Raw genomic sequence first — 15,574 nt, forward strand, 5'->3', positions numbered from 1 at the left:
GATACTAGCATGTATTCCAGAGTAGTAGTAGTAGTAGTAGTAGTAGTGGTCTTCAGTCCTGAGACTGGTTTGATGCAGCTCTCCATGCTACTCTACCCTGTGCAAGCTTCATCATCTCCCAGTACCTATTGCATCCTACATCCTTCTGAATCTGTTTAGTGTATTCAGCTCTTGGTCTCCCTCTACGATTTTTACCCTCCACACTGCCTTCCAATACCAAAACTGTTGATCCTTTGATGCCTTAGAATATGTCCTACCTACCGATCCCTTCTTCTAGCCAAGTTGTGCTACAAATTTCTCTTCTCCCCAAATCTATTCAATACCTCCTCACTAGTTATGGGATCTACAACATCTGCTTTTCAGCATTCTTCTTTAGCACCACATTTCGAAAGCTTCAATTCTCTTCTTGTCTAAACTATTTATCGTCCACGTTTCACTTGCATACATAGCTACACTCCATTCAAATGCTTTCAGAAACGACTTCCTGACACTTAAATCTATACTCGATGTTAACAAATTTCTGTTCTTCTGAAACGCTTTCCTAGCCATTGCCAGTCTACATTTTATATCCTCTCTACTTCGACCATCATCAGTTACTTTGCTCTCCAAATAGCAAAACTCATTTACTACTTCAAGTGTCTCATTTCCTAATCTAATTCCATCAGCATCACCCGACTTAATTCGAATACATTCCATTATCCTCGTTTTGCTTTTGTTGATGTTCATCTTATACCCTCCCTTCAAGACATTGTCCATTCCGTTCAGCTGCTCTTCCAGGTCCTTTGCTGCCTCTGACAGAATTACAGTGTCATCGGAGAAACTCAATGTTTTTATTTCTTCTCCATGGATTTTAATTCCTACTCCGAATTTTTCTTTTGTTTCCTTTACTGCTTGCTCAATATACAGATTGAATAACATCAGGGATAAGCTACAATCCTGTCTTACTCCCTTCCCAACCACTGCTTCCCTTTCATGCCCCTCGACCCTTATAACTGCCATCTTGTTTCTGTACAAGCTCCCTGTATTTTACACCTACCGCCTTCAGAATTTGAAAGAGAGTATTTCGGTCAACATTGTCAAAAGCTTTCTTTAACTCTACAAATGCTAGAAACGTAGGTTTGCGTTTTCTTAATCTAGCTTATAAAATAAGTCGTAGGGTCAGTATTGCCTCACGTGTTCCAACATTTCGACGGAATCGAAACTGATCTTCACCGAGATCGGCTTCTATCAGTTTTTCCATTCGTCTGTAAAGAATTCGTGTTAGTATTTGCAGCCGTGGCGTAGTAAACTGATAGTTCGGTAATTTTCACATCTGTCAGCACCTGTTTCTTTGGGATTAGAATTATTATATTCTTCTTCAAGTCTGAGGGTATTTCGCCTGTCTCATACATCTTGCTCACCAGATGCTAGAGTTTTGTCAAGGCTGGCTCTCCCAAGCCTATCAGTAGTTCTAGTGGAATGTTGTCTACTCCCGGGGCCTTGTTTCCACTTAGGTCTTTCAGTGCTCTGGCAAACACTTCGCGCAGTATCATCTCGCCTATTTCATCTTCATCTACATTCTCTTGCATTTCCATAATATTGTCCTCAAGAATATCGCCCTTATATAGACCCTCTATATACTCCTTCCACCTCTCTGCTTTCCCTTCTTTGCTTAGAACTGTGTTTCCATGTGAGCTCTTGATATTCATACAAGTGGTTCTCTTTTCGCCAAAGGTCTCTCTAATTTTCCTGTAGGCAGTATCTATCTTACCCCTAGTGATATACGCCTCTACATTTTTTACATTTGTCCTCTAGCCATCCCTGCTTAGCCATTTTGCACTTCCTGTCGATCTCATTTTTGAGACGTTTGTATTCCTTTTTGCCTGCTTCATTTGCCGCGTTTTTATATTTTCTCCTTTCATCAATTAAATTCAATATCTCTTCATTTACCCAAGGATTTCTATTAGCCCTCTCTTTTTTTACCTAGTTGATCGATCCTCTGCTGCCTTCACTATTTCATCTCTCAAAGCTACCTATTCTTCTTCTACTGTATTTCTTTCCCCCATTCTTGTCATTCGTTCTCTAATGCTCCCCTTAAAACTCTCTACATACTCTGGTTCTATCAGTTTATCCAGGTCCCATCTCCTTAAATTCCCATCTTCCCGCAGTTTCTTCTGTTTTAATCTACAGTCCATAACCGATAGATGGTGGTCAGAGTCCACACCTGCCCCTGGAAATGTCTTACAATTTAAAACCTGGCTCCTAAACCTCTGTCGTACCATTATATAATCTGATACCTTTTAGTATCTCCCGGCTTCTTCCATGTAGACAACCTTCTATCACGATGCTTGATCCAAATGTTAACTGTGATTAAGTTATGCTCTGTGCAAAATTCTACCAGGCGGCTTCCTCTTTCATTCCTTAGCCCCATTCCATGTTCACCTACTACGTTTCCTTCTCTTCCTTTTCCTACTATCAAATTCCAGTCACCCATCACTATTAATTTTCGTCTCCCTTCACTATCTGAATAATTTATTTTATCTCATCATACATTTCATCAATCTCTTCGTTATCTGCGGAGCTAGTAGGCATTTAAACTTGTACTACTGTGCTAAACGTCGGCTTCGTATCTGCCTTGGCCACAATAATGATTTCACTATGCTGTTTGTAGTAGCTTACCCGCATTCCTATTTTTTTATTAATTATTAAACCTACTCCTGCATTACCCCTATTTGATTTTGTATTTATAATCCTGTATTCGACTGACCAGAAGTCTTGTTCCTCCTGCAACCGAACTTCACTTATTCCCACTATATCTTACTTTAACCTATCCATTACCCGTTTTAAATTTTCTGACCTACCTGCCCGATTAAGGGATCTGAAATTCCACGCTCATACCCGTAGAACGCCGGTTTTATTTCTCCTGATAACAACGTCCTCCTGAGTAGTCCCCATTCGGAGATCCGAATATCCGAATATCCGAATGGTTGGCTATTTTGCCTCCGTAAGATTTTACCCAAGGGGACGTCATCATCATTCAACCATACAGTAAAGCTGCATGCCCTCGGGAAAAATTACGGCTGTAGTTTCCCCTTGCTTTCAGCCGTTCGCAGTGCCAGCACAGCAAGGCCGTTTTGGTTAATGTTACAAGGCCGGATCAGTCATTTATCCAGTCTGTTGCCCCTGCAACTACTGGAAAGGTGCTGCCCCTCTTCAGGAACCACACGTTTTTCTGGCCTCTCGACAGATACCCCTCCGTTGTGATTGCACCTACTGTACGTCTATCTGTATCGCTGAGGCAAGCAAGCCTCCCCACCTACGGCAATGTCCATGGTTCATGGGGGGCGGGGGGGGGGGGGGTGTCCGGAGTACACACACAATTTATTTCACATGTACCGAATATACCGAATCCCAAGATAAATCACTCAAAACCATTTCTATCATTGTCATGTATATTTTGCAGTATAATGTAGAAAATACGTGTCTTTCAGATTTGCTAGCTGCAAAAATTTTCGTTGGTAAATGTTTTACCCGCTCTTGAAACCATGGCTTATCTGCAACAGATGGCAACGACCTTTAAAATTGGATTACTCTCTATTACTAACAGAAAATAATGAAAACAGATTGTTCAGCATTCAGTGGAAATGCGAGGGTTGTTTATCAATTAACGCCTTTGTAAATGGATACGGCCGTGTGCTCACGTGCATCACTGTCAAGAATACTAGCTCACGTGAACTACCATCAGCTAGCGAAAAATTGCGACCGTCTTGGAAATAAATGTTTGCACTAATTTAATAAATGTCCTGCATCTCTGCATATTTCAGTGAAAACTATATTGCGCTGTTATCGGTACTTTTAGATTCACACAGGGATTATTTTATGTGTAAAATAAAAGTAAAAGTATACAGTCAAATATACCACCGCCTTACTGTGGGTAAAAGTTATTCACGGCGGTATGAACGTCTTACATTAGTAAAGTTTTCACAAATAATTTCGACAAACGCCATCCATCACACTTGCCACAGGCAATAAATGTTTGGAAACTCCTGTGACGTTTCGTTATTGAGAAGAAAGGGCAGTGTTTGTGGCTGCAGATCAGAAACATGGGAAGATTGTAACACTGCGGTCTCTCAGAATCAGAGGTGTCCGTAATCTGTGGTTATAACGACTCAGGACTCATCTGCAGCTGCGCCCCTTCTCACTGATTTGCCACACCCCTCTCCTGGGGACAGAGAAGCAGTTCCGTTCCAGTTCTCTTTAAAAGACCTCCAAAACAGAGTAACTCTTGCAGACTAAAAAACAACTACATGTAAATTATCTTATTGTTGTCACGTGGTAGGAATCATAAACGTGTGAATATGCGTCGAGTGTTACGAAAGTTGACTTCTCCTTCAGGTAATATTAGGCAGTGTGTAACAGATTATAAAAGAAACACAATTACGGAGTCTTTGTGGATAGAAGCCGTGTCACGTTAAGGGAAGATATGCTCTTCAATATCATGTCGCTTTTTAGTTTCAAGAAGCTAGCTATGAGAATTTTTTTGCTATAGTTATGAAGAGTTCTTGTTAAATAGGAAAAAAAATTCAATTTTTTGTTTCAGGTAACTATTTTTTACCTGGCGTTAACGTCTGTTTTTCGTTCCGTATTCACTTACGGACAATTTTACAGACAATTACGTTTTATAAATCAGTCACACAGTAACATGAGTTTCTCATCGTCCTTGCATTCACAATGGCGAATTGAGTCAAGCGCTTTAAATCTATGACAATTAGCCTTTTCTGCAGGTTACTGAGAAACAGAAAGGAAAGGGATTTAATCTAGAATAACAGTTTTGTTTTTGAATGCCATACTTGAAGATTAGAAAACATTTCACATTTTACATGAATAAAACATTCCTTACAGTTAGTCGTTTTTCCGACCAAAATCTGCGTTTCCTCGTATTTGGTCATAGGTTAGAAATTGCACTGTCACCTCACATGTGGAACATGCCACAGCTATTAACCAGGTATTTCAATACTTGGATATTTTCCAGTGTTCCTCCTTTCAACATTTTGGAGACTACTACTTCGTTCTTCTGTCTGCATGTTCGGTACGAATTTTATAATTTATTTCAAACTGACTTCCGAATGAGCTAGAGACTTGAAAGTTTCTACATAACTTTGAAATGTATGACAATGCAATATTAACTCACTTTTATTCTGATGTGTAGTGCAGGGTACTTTGTTTTTCACTTTGCTTCCTTATTTTATTTTTTAGGAAAATATCGCTTTATCAGTTTGATGTCTTATTAATAGATAAATGTAGCACTATTCTTTTTCAAATATGATCAGGTGAAGAGACACTGAAACAAGCCTTAAATATAACACGTCTCCCATCTAATTTCATCAAAACTTTTACAACCACTGGAAAATTTCACACACACAAGTCTGATAAACAGAAAATAATCATTCAAATAAAAATATTTTTAGTTTGAAATTAAAATAGTTATTTCTCCTAGCCCGATACAAAAAAGTCGACAAAATTTGTGATTGTAAATTTTTAATAGCTATGAAAGTACTTCTAGGTTCTGTACTGAAACGCATGGGACGCATACAGTAAATAATTCATCCATGAATATTTCACCTCGTAACTATTATCTGTTGCATGCGTCCCAGGTTTTTCATTATAAATCTTAAAAATATTTTCGTAGCATTAAAAGTTCAGAAAGAGAAATTTTCAGAACTATATACAAGGTGAAAATTAAGAAATCGGCAAACTGCAGGAGCCAATTTCTGACTGGAAATGGAGTAAAAAGAATCCTGTGAATATGTGTTCGAAAATGCGGGCAACGGCAACAAATCGTCCCGGAACACAATACACAGCTGCAACGCATCCACGTCGCAACAGACGTTAAAAGTGACCTCCATGGGACGAAATACACGCTTTCACGTGTCGCATGGTAGATTGCCGCACTCTTTCGCACTTCCAACCTCTCAGAAAAGCGCCGTACGCATTGTGGACACGCTGTTGAAGGGTCTGCATATCAGGAATCGGTTCAGCATACACAATGCTTTTCAGGTGCCACCAGAGGTAAACATCCAGGAGTCTTAAGTCCGGCGATTTAGCATGCTGTGCTACAGGACCTCTGCGTCCTATCCGAAGAACTGTAATGCGGAATTGAGGCGGTGCTCCGCCATCAAGAAACCACATAACTTGTCATATCGTCAGTGTATTATCAATGAGTCCAGGCAAAGTATTCTGCAGGATGTCCAGGTTTGTGAAACTGCAAGACTTGTTAGTGATTTTATATATATTATCATAAATAAAAAACCCTGATTTTCTTTTTCTTTTTTTTAAAAAAAAAAACCGGCACAATGGTCTTGCCTAAAGCCGAGAAGCTCTCAGGGGCGATCTGGGATGCTCTCTTTGTGTGAGGCACCCCTGTGCATCTCTGTGACTCACAGCTCAATTTCATAGCGCAACACGGAGCTGTTGCCTATGTAGTTGTGAAATAATAACTAGTCCAAGTACGTGGTCGCCAAGAATCCATGCCTGTACATTGATGCTGAGCCGATGCTGATGAAACGTCTCAACCATTCCTCCAGGGTTGTCTGTAGAGTACAGACGACGATATGCAGGTAGATGATGCCAGTTGATACAGATTGCTTCATCGGTAAAGAGGATAGGTGGCAGAAATTCCTTAACTGTGACTATCTGGTGCAAAAACCATCGACAAAAAGCCGTGCCATGGAGGGAAATCCGCTGCAGATTATCCTTCCTCTCGTTGCAGGTGATAGGTATGGTAGCAATTGTCATGCAGGATACACAAAATCGTACTTTGGCTTATATACCGTTGACGGACCACATGTATGGAGCTTGTACTAGGGTTCATCTCAATATCCTGTAGAACCCGGTCCTCCAGATCTGCTGTACATCCAGTCTGCCACCTCCCTGCACTTTCTTCTACCTGAAAGACCCATGATCACGAAAACATGCATAAAGAGTTAGAAATGTTGTGTGATGTGGTTGATGTATGTGAGGGTACCTGTTTTGGTATAGCCATGCCGCCTCTCGACCGTTCCCATCTGCTTGGCCATACACAGACAATATCTCGGATTGTTCCAGACATGAATACCGGACAAATCTGCTGCTTACAGTGGGTTGCGTCAACCACACAGTCTGCAACACTGAAGGAACACACGATACGTGATCAGAGGAACTTTCATTCGTCAGCACCATCTGCCGTGGCAATATGCATATCCAGACATATATTCATTGGACCTTCCTTGCTCCATTTCGAATCAGGAATCTGTCTGTGCTGCAGTTTGTTGGTTTTGTTAATGTTGACCCCATACATGGTGTTAGGAATCTGCATAGGACTAGGAGAAATTTTAAGACATTTGGTTCATTCTAAAATCGTGTTACATTAAAAATTCAAGAATTTTTTATTTGTATTGACGACAATTTCATAGCTCCCACTAGCTATGAGGCACATCCAGTGGCACAACAATATTCTAATATCTTTAAAGCTACAGAAGTTGCTATTTCACAGAGAATAAACAGTTTCAGAATGAATACAGTATGAATTCTTCATAGTTCTCATACTTGTGTTTTTTAATGAACAGTTTACTGTTTTGTCGGTAACTTTATTATTGCACCCACTACTAACAAAAACCGGTGCTAATTGAAAAGTGGCCAGTCACGTAAGTGAGCGGACACAACAACTGAAACAAGAACCGAAAGACTTTTCTATCAAGCAGGCCTACATAATTGTTTAATCAATATGCACTTACGATAATGGAAAATCTATCATAAGTACACTTTTGCAAGAACATTGGTTTACTTGTTTATTGACAAACCTTCATTTATAACTGTTATAAATTATTTGACTGTGACATAATTTTTACAGCATTTCTTTATTTAAATGTATTGATAAATTCATGAAAGAGGTCATATTGAATCAAATCATGTATGAGAGCCTCAAAACGATGTATTTTGGTGGGGACAGCCTTCAGCCAATGGAAAAGCAGACAGTAGTAACACACTATGGAAGTCAAGTGGAGACGGACATTTCTAGCAACGGGCTCAAGACAACGATTCTGAACACATTATGTTGAGTGCTGGAGGAAGACAGACCTCCCTATGGCAATATGTGTGATTCACTCACATAGCTGATTGATTCTGGGTAATGAACAGCTGCTGCCATACTTAAACGTCTGAAGGGACTTCATATTTGAAGAGGTCTCAATATGCACCACGGTATAACTCTTCACTTTTTCCCTTTCTACGAATATTAAAGGGGGGGGGGGGGGAGGGCAGGACGTCAAATGGGTAGACTTGGAGCACGAGAGGCACCACAGGACATTTTAATTTCCACTGTCTATACTTTTACAAATAAATTCATGAAACTTTGTGAGCATGACGAGGAAGGATTCAGGATTCAGTCATAGCAGTGGAAATTCAAAACATAACAAAATATTTTTTTACATGTGAAATTTCATCATTTTTTCACGTACTGTTAGCTGCGTTTGTTGCTGTACGAACACTTTCTTCGATGAATTTTGCACAGCATATAAATGATAATTAGAGGTGTACAATTTATTTAATTTATGAAAAATATGAATGCGCTGTTACATTTTAAACTCCATGTTTAGAAAGTATTCATATTTTATAGTTAATTATTTCAATTTTTACCACAGTTTTTAATAGATTTGGAAAATTCTAGAGTTTCATACACCTGTAAGTATGGTTTGTATGCTGAGCAAAATTCATCGAATAATCTCTCCTGCTTATGAAGAAAAGTGTACCTATAGCAACAAATGCAGCCAGTAGTAAGTGAAAAAATGATGAAATTTCACATGTAAAAAAAATTTATTTTGTTACGTTTTTGAACTCGCACTGCCATGAGTGTGAATCCAGAATCTTTCCTGGTCATGCTGACAAAGTTTTATGAATTTATTTGTTAATGTGTAGACAGTGGAAATTACAGTGTCCTGTGGTGCCTGTCCTGCTCCAAGTCGGCCCGTTTGTCGTCCTACTCCCCCTTAAGGAACAGCTGATAGAGTGTGAATTACTATTCTTTGTAGTGCAAGCGTTACTTTGTGACTCATCATGCTGCACTCTGAACTGGCTTGAGCCGGTGAATATTTCGTGTATTGTAATCACGAAATGGACTTCGTCTTCGTGTATCTTCGATGAATATTTCATTTGGGGATTTTGCTAACAGTCTCGTAACGCTCTCAACGCAACTTTACTGCATTTGATAGGGGTATTCTCTGTCTGTATTTTAACTGGATATCGTAGGACCACTTCCCAATTATCTGAAATGACCTTTCTTGAGTAAACGTTATTCAACATAATTCTTTGTAGTCTATAACAATCACAGACGATAGAACTCTTGTTATTAAATTATTCATTTATCATTGCACATCAAGTCCTCGGTAAGAGTTCAGTTCCAACCACGAAGGCACATAGAAACACGTCTGTCTACCTGTCTTCTGAGGGCGTGTTTGCTGTGTTACAGTGTCGGTGTCGGAGGTGACGGTGCTGCAGGAGGCGGTGGCGCACCTGCCGTGCGTGCTGCAGCCGGAGCACGGCGACGTCGTGGAGCTGGTGCTGTGGTTCAAGGACGGCGCCGACTCCCCTATCTACAGGTCGGTGCGCCCAGTGCACGTAGCAGTGGCAGCACGCTAGTGATACTGCAGATCACGCTAGTAAGAGTGTCACCGTGTACGAGGCACTGTATCCTTGAGTGAATACATAGGAACATGCCGTCTACGCGATTGTGGCGGAGAAGATATGCGGAAGATGATATCAGAAAGTATCTGATTGTGGCCTTATCATAAGAGCAAATTACGTGAAGAGTTCCTCCTTTGAAGTCGAATAGTGACCAGAAATTTCAGGGGTTGTTTTGCTGAGCAGAAGAGATACGGAGATACGTCCAAGATACAATACTGACCATTAAAATTGCTACACCACGAAGATGACGTGGTACAGACGCGAAATTTAACCGACAGGAAGAAGTTGTGATATGCAAATGATTAGCTTTTCAGAGCAGGTTGGCGCCGGTGGCGACACCTACAACGTACTGACATGAGGAAAGTTTGCAACCGATTTCTCGTACACAAACAGCAGTTGACCGGCGTTGCCTGGTGAAACGTTGTTGTGATGCCTCGTGTAAGGAGGAGAAATGCGTACCATCACGTTATTGACTTTGATAAAGGTCGGATAGTAGCCTATTGCGATTGCGGTTTATCGAATCGCGACATTGCTGCTCGCGTTGTTCGAGATCCAATGACTGTTAGCAGAACATAGAATAGGTGGGTTCAGGAGGGTAATACGGAACGCCGTGGTGGATCCCAACGGCCTCGTGTCACTTTCAGTCGAGATGACAGACGTCCTATCCGCATGGCTGTAACGGATCGTGCAGCCACATCTCGATCCCTGAGACAACAGATGGGGACGTTTGCAAGAAAACAACTATCTGCATGAACAGTTCGACGACGTTTGCAGCAGCATGGACTATCACCTAGGTGGCCATGGCTGCGGTTACCCTTGACGCTGCATCACAGACAAGAGCGCCTGCGATGGTGTACTCAACGACGATCCTGGGTGCACGAATGGCAAAACGTCATTTTTTCGGATGAACCCAGGTTCTGTTTACAGCATCTATGTGGTCGCATCCGTGTTGGGCGACATCGCAATGAACGCACACTGGAAGCGTGTATTCGTCATCGCCATACTGACGTATCACCCAGCCTGATGGTATGGGGTGCCATTGGCTACTCGTCTCGGTCACCTCTTGTTCGCATTGACGGCACTTTCAACAGTGGTAGTTACATTTCAGATGTGTTACTACCCGTGGCTCTACCCTTCATTCGATCCCGGCGAAACCCTACATTTCAGCAGGATAATGCACGACCGCATGTCGCAGGTTCTTTACAGGCCTTTCTGGATACAGAAAATGTTCGATTGCTGCCCCTGGCCAGCACATTCTCCAGATCTCTCTCCAATTGAAAACATCCAGTCAGTGGTGGCCGGGCAACTGGCTCGTCACATTACGCCAGTCACTACTCTTGATGAACTGTGGTATCGTGTTGAAGCTGCATGGGCAGCTGTACCTGTACACGCCATCCAAGCTCTGTTTGACTCAATGCCCAGGTGTATCACGGCCGTTGTTACGGCCAGAGGTGGTTGTTCTGGGTACTGATATCTCAGCTTCTATGCACCCAAATTGCTTGAAAATGTAATCACATGTCAGTTCTAGTATAATATATTTGTCCAATGAATACCCGTTTATCATCTGCAATTCTTCTTGGTGTAGCAATTTTAATGGCCAGTAGTGTAGTTACAAATGTCTGGTGGTTGAGATACAGAGCTCGTCCGTTGCTCCCCTGCTGTGCTCAGAGGACACACATTAACATTCTGCGTGGTGTCTGTTTGTTGTATATCGTGTCTCCCTACCACTTTCGTGCAACGACGCTCTGAGCGTGTTTTTTAGGGAATTGACTAGTTTGAACCTGGGACCTGTTACTGGTAAGGAGACGCCAGACCACACATGACATGTAGAGTTCAGAAGAGTTCATCGAGACTAGCGATGATACAACCAAATACTTAATGATTTCAGCGTCAGCTCCACTGCACTCCCTGTAAAAGAATCTTAATACTAACTAAATTTAGTGGAAGGGGTTCAAGGCTTTCCTATTTTTAGTTAGCTGATAAAATAACGTCGAAAAAGCAGTTAAGTTTACCATTGGAAATTTTATTCTACTCACAAAACATTGTTTATAAATTGCAGCATTGATAAAAGGAAATGTTTTAATACAGGATGATAAAAACCAAATGCGTTCAACAAAAGTGTGAACGAATATTCCCTGAATGGTTTTCCAAGTTCTACAATGGATCGAAGGATGACCTATGCCATATAAAATCTATAATCTAGGTTTAAATTAAGTTTCACAAGAGAGAAAACTATCAAAATGGTCTACAGTGACCCTCAATTATCTTTAATTACTTAGCTAACTTGTCATAAATTACAGTGGCTGATGTGGCTTCTCAATAACTATATAACAGAAAAATCATCGCGTTTCAGATTTTTTTCAAGTGGCAAATGTGAACACCATGAGCTGTAATTGACGATCGACACTAGTATTACGCAAAAAGGAGGTGTAAGAGATGAGCCTTCTGCAGTTCTGAGTGAAGCTTTATCCGCTGTTATGCAGCATCACGCGTGTTCATTACCTTGTCAGTGTTCGTCAGGGGGCGGCGGGCAGCATAGCTCCGCTCACCTCGCCGTCTCGGAAGCAACTCTCCTCCTAACTTCTCCTTACTACAATTTACCGAAGTTGGTCTAAAAAAATATCTGGCTGTGTTTTCATCTGACCAATCAGGGTCTCAACGTTAACCTTAAGCTCTGCCTACAAAAATTCTGTCTATCCAATGAGAAACGTTATACTTCTCGTGGTGGGGCAATGTTTTTAAAGTTTGCAACGTAACAGAGACTCGAAAAAGTCTCACGCTAAAACTTGCGGCTGGAGTGGCCCTTTTAGTGTTATCATAAGATCAATACTGTTCTTCTGGAGGGCTCTAGCTTTTAACATGGGCTGGGGGGTGGTCCTAGCGGTTAGCTGGTACTTGGGTGTCTGTCCTTTATCGTAGGGCCTTCTAGCTTAACATGGTTCTGCTCTCAGCTTCTGTTCTCGTTTCTCCCCTCGGAACTCCGTCTGTCTCACGGTGGGAAGGTATGACATGCATTTAGGCATTCTTGTGTTAGTCTGTGGTATTCCATTTGCTCACTCGTTACTCGTATTACTTTGGTTAATTTAATGTCACGATTTATTTGAAGCTATGTGAGATACTATTGGATTTGCTTAACATGTCAGGATTGTCATGGAAGGTGTTGGATTTGCCTAACACCTTACATATCACCACCCTTCGAACTTAATTTTTGTACTGAAGTTAGGCAATGATTGAATCGTTGTCCAAGCCAGTCATGAATTATTCCGTTATCTAAATTTTGTTGCCTACTGTTCTGCCACTTTATTCTGTTCTATGCTAGTTTGTATTAGTAATTTATATTTTTATATTCTTCCACATTATTATCAAAAATATGTTTATATTGACAAGGGAAGAATATTTTTATTCTATTATAATTATTATTTTTTAATTATTTTCTTTCTTTATTTAATCATGAAGTTTGTTTTTTAAGAAGTTTGTTATCGAAAGTGAGGAGTCTTTCACATCGATTTTCTTAGAAATATAGTTTTTATAAATAAGATAATTAAGTAAAATCTATTCCTAACACATTTTCTAAATATCATGTACAAGTAAAATGTTTTTGTTTCTAGACACTCATTTCAACATTCTTACACTAACAAATAAGAATTATTTCCAAGAGTTGCTTTGACAAAGAAATATACACACAGAAGTATTGAGATATTATCCTAACAAATGGTACAAATGTTAAAAAAAAGGGAAAACATCCAACATAAGGAGAAAATAAGTAAAATATGGTTATTCTTTTATTTGTATGAGGAGAAAATAAGTGGCATATAGTTTTAGTGTTTATTATGCCTTACATTTGTTCTTTATATACTGTCGATTTCAGAACTAATGACTTATTTTTATCGATAGTCTATTTTTTACTTAAGTCCATAGTCAATGACTGTTATTTTGTATTTTATTAGCTGTCTGGTGTGCTTAACTTATTTAGTTTTTCACATGTTTCTTTTGCACAATTCCTACATCACATAATTTGATTTCACACATTCACATAATCCTATGAATGTTTAAGCATGAGGTTGGCGAATGTTTTTTACACGAAGGTGATGGACTTGAGCGAGATGGATGTGGGCAAGTATTTGATGTACGGCTTCGTTTGTCGTTCCTTGTTGGCTTTGCAAGTGTGTGTTGCTGTTGTGGAGGTCCCATAATGGAATGAAGCTGTGAGTGAAGAATCTCGTGGTTTACAGGCTTTGTATGCGTGAAAGTCATCGTTATCTGTCGCTGAAAGCGGTCGTTTTTCGTTTTAATACTTCGCAGACGACTAGTTTACAATAGGATAGGGATTTGGGAAGGTATGTCGTCTATTCTTCACCCATTTTCTTTCTTGGTCTCAATCTTGTGAATCTTCAACTTCTGTTCTTCCTGCTTTTTCTCTGCTTCTTACTTGCTTCTTGGTTCTTCTCTGGGCAGGATATGGAAATATTTATTAATAACTAGTCGCTTTGAAGTTCTCCTTTTAGTAACATTTTGATAAATTGTTTTCGCGTGTCATTTTTACTTTGTGGAAGTTTTCTTCAGTTTCATGCATCAGCGTGCTGTTTAATAGTGTGACTTTTACACATATTTTTTTGCCGGTGGTGGCTTGCCCAAGCGGTCTTCTCGTCGGGCCGTTTTTTGCTCGCTCCGATGAGTCAGGCCGTTCGGGGACCCTTCTGGCGTTCGGTGTCCTGTCGTGTCTCTGCAGGGTTCCGTCACTGTGTGGTTCTATGTTCTGTCCCAGCAGGGTTCCGCCACCCTGTGGTTCAGCTTGGCAGCAGATTTATTTACTGCCCACTTCGGCTACAAGGGCCTTCTGTTGGTCTCACTGTCCTTTCCCTTCTCTTGACACTTCTGCCTTGTAGGAATCGTGTCTTGCTGATTACGTCCTTTCCTTTCTTGATACTTCTCACATTGAAACTTGTCGGTCGTTGCATCTCATCCTTGCTGGAGTTTTTACAATGGTTCTTACAAAAAGTTTTACTTATAATCATCTAACATATGTCTATTACCGACATTGTGTTATGCCTTCTTAAAAGCTTTACAAATTTCGGCGCCATTTCCATGTTACAATTTTAAGATATTTTGAGTCTTAACGTCTACAAGAATCCTCAAATTCGTTTTTTATTTTTGTGTAGTGTCGTGGTGTATAGCATTTTAGTATTTCATGCTGTTAGACTATCCATGCTTTATCCCTTCACCTTAATCTATGGTACTATTGGTGTTATTTTTGTTTTTATTGAAACTACTTTCTTTTTCCCACCTTTCTCTCTCTTCATTCTTCTTTCACCTGACGATCTTATCTGCGACATAATCTTGAAATATTGTGCTGATTATTTACCACTAATAAAATTAATCTTCAACTTTTTGATATGGCTCACATGGTGAAGTCATAAGGATTTGCCTGTTTTTGGGTTCATTAGTTCCACAGCATTATCATGAGCAATTTGGCTAATTATGAGAGGTCCTTTGTATGCAGTGTAAATCTTATGTTATTTTGTGCTTCTGTTTGCTGGAGAAATGGTGTGTTTTTACAAATACTTTATGGCCTACTGACAATGTTCTTTTAATTGCTGTTCTATCTCCTCTTTCTTTTGTTTTAATGGGTGTCTTTCTGATGTTGGAGAGTGCTGGTGCTATGACTTGTTTGTGCTGTCTACGTGGTACAATAGGAAATCTAACATTTTCTGTGGTTATGTTTAGGGGTTCAATGTTTTAAGTACAGTAACTGGAGGTAGTAGTGTAGTGCTATGTGGCATTTCATTTATTGCTTTTTGAAAATCTTTAAGGTATATATCCCAAGTTTTGTGTCTTTTGCCTGCATATAATCGGCATAAAGTGCCTATGTCCTTCATAG

General features: G+C 40.2%; 1 protein-coding gene across 1 annotated transcript in view; it reads left to right on the forward strand.

Annotated features, from left to right (window-relative positions):
- LOC124776675 overlaps nucleotides 1–15,574 on the forward strand; it is a 277,681-nt gene that overhangs the window by 208,767 nt on the left and 53,340 nt on the right. The window contains exon 2 of the mRNA XM_047251780.1: nucleotides 9,482–9,611. Within this exon, the coding sequence (XP_047107736.1) occupies nucleotides 9,482–9,611 (130 nt within the window). The remainder of the gene's footprint in view (nucleotides 1–9,481; nucleotides 9,612–15,574) is intronic.

This window comes from Schistocerca piceifrons, chromosome 1, assembly GCF_021461385.2.
Source record: "Schistocerca piceifrons isolate TAMUIC-IGC-003096 chromosome 1, iqSchPice1.1, whole genome shotgun sequence".
Taxonomy (NCBI): domain Eukaryota; kingdom Metazoa; phylum Arthropoda; class Insecta; order Orthoptera; family Acrididae; genus Schistocerca; species Schistocerca piceifrons.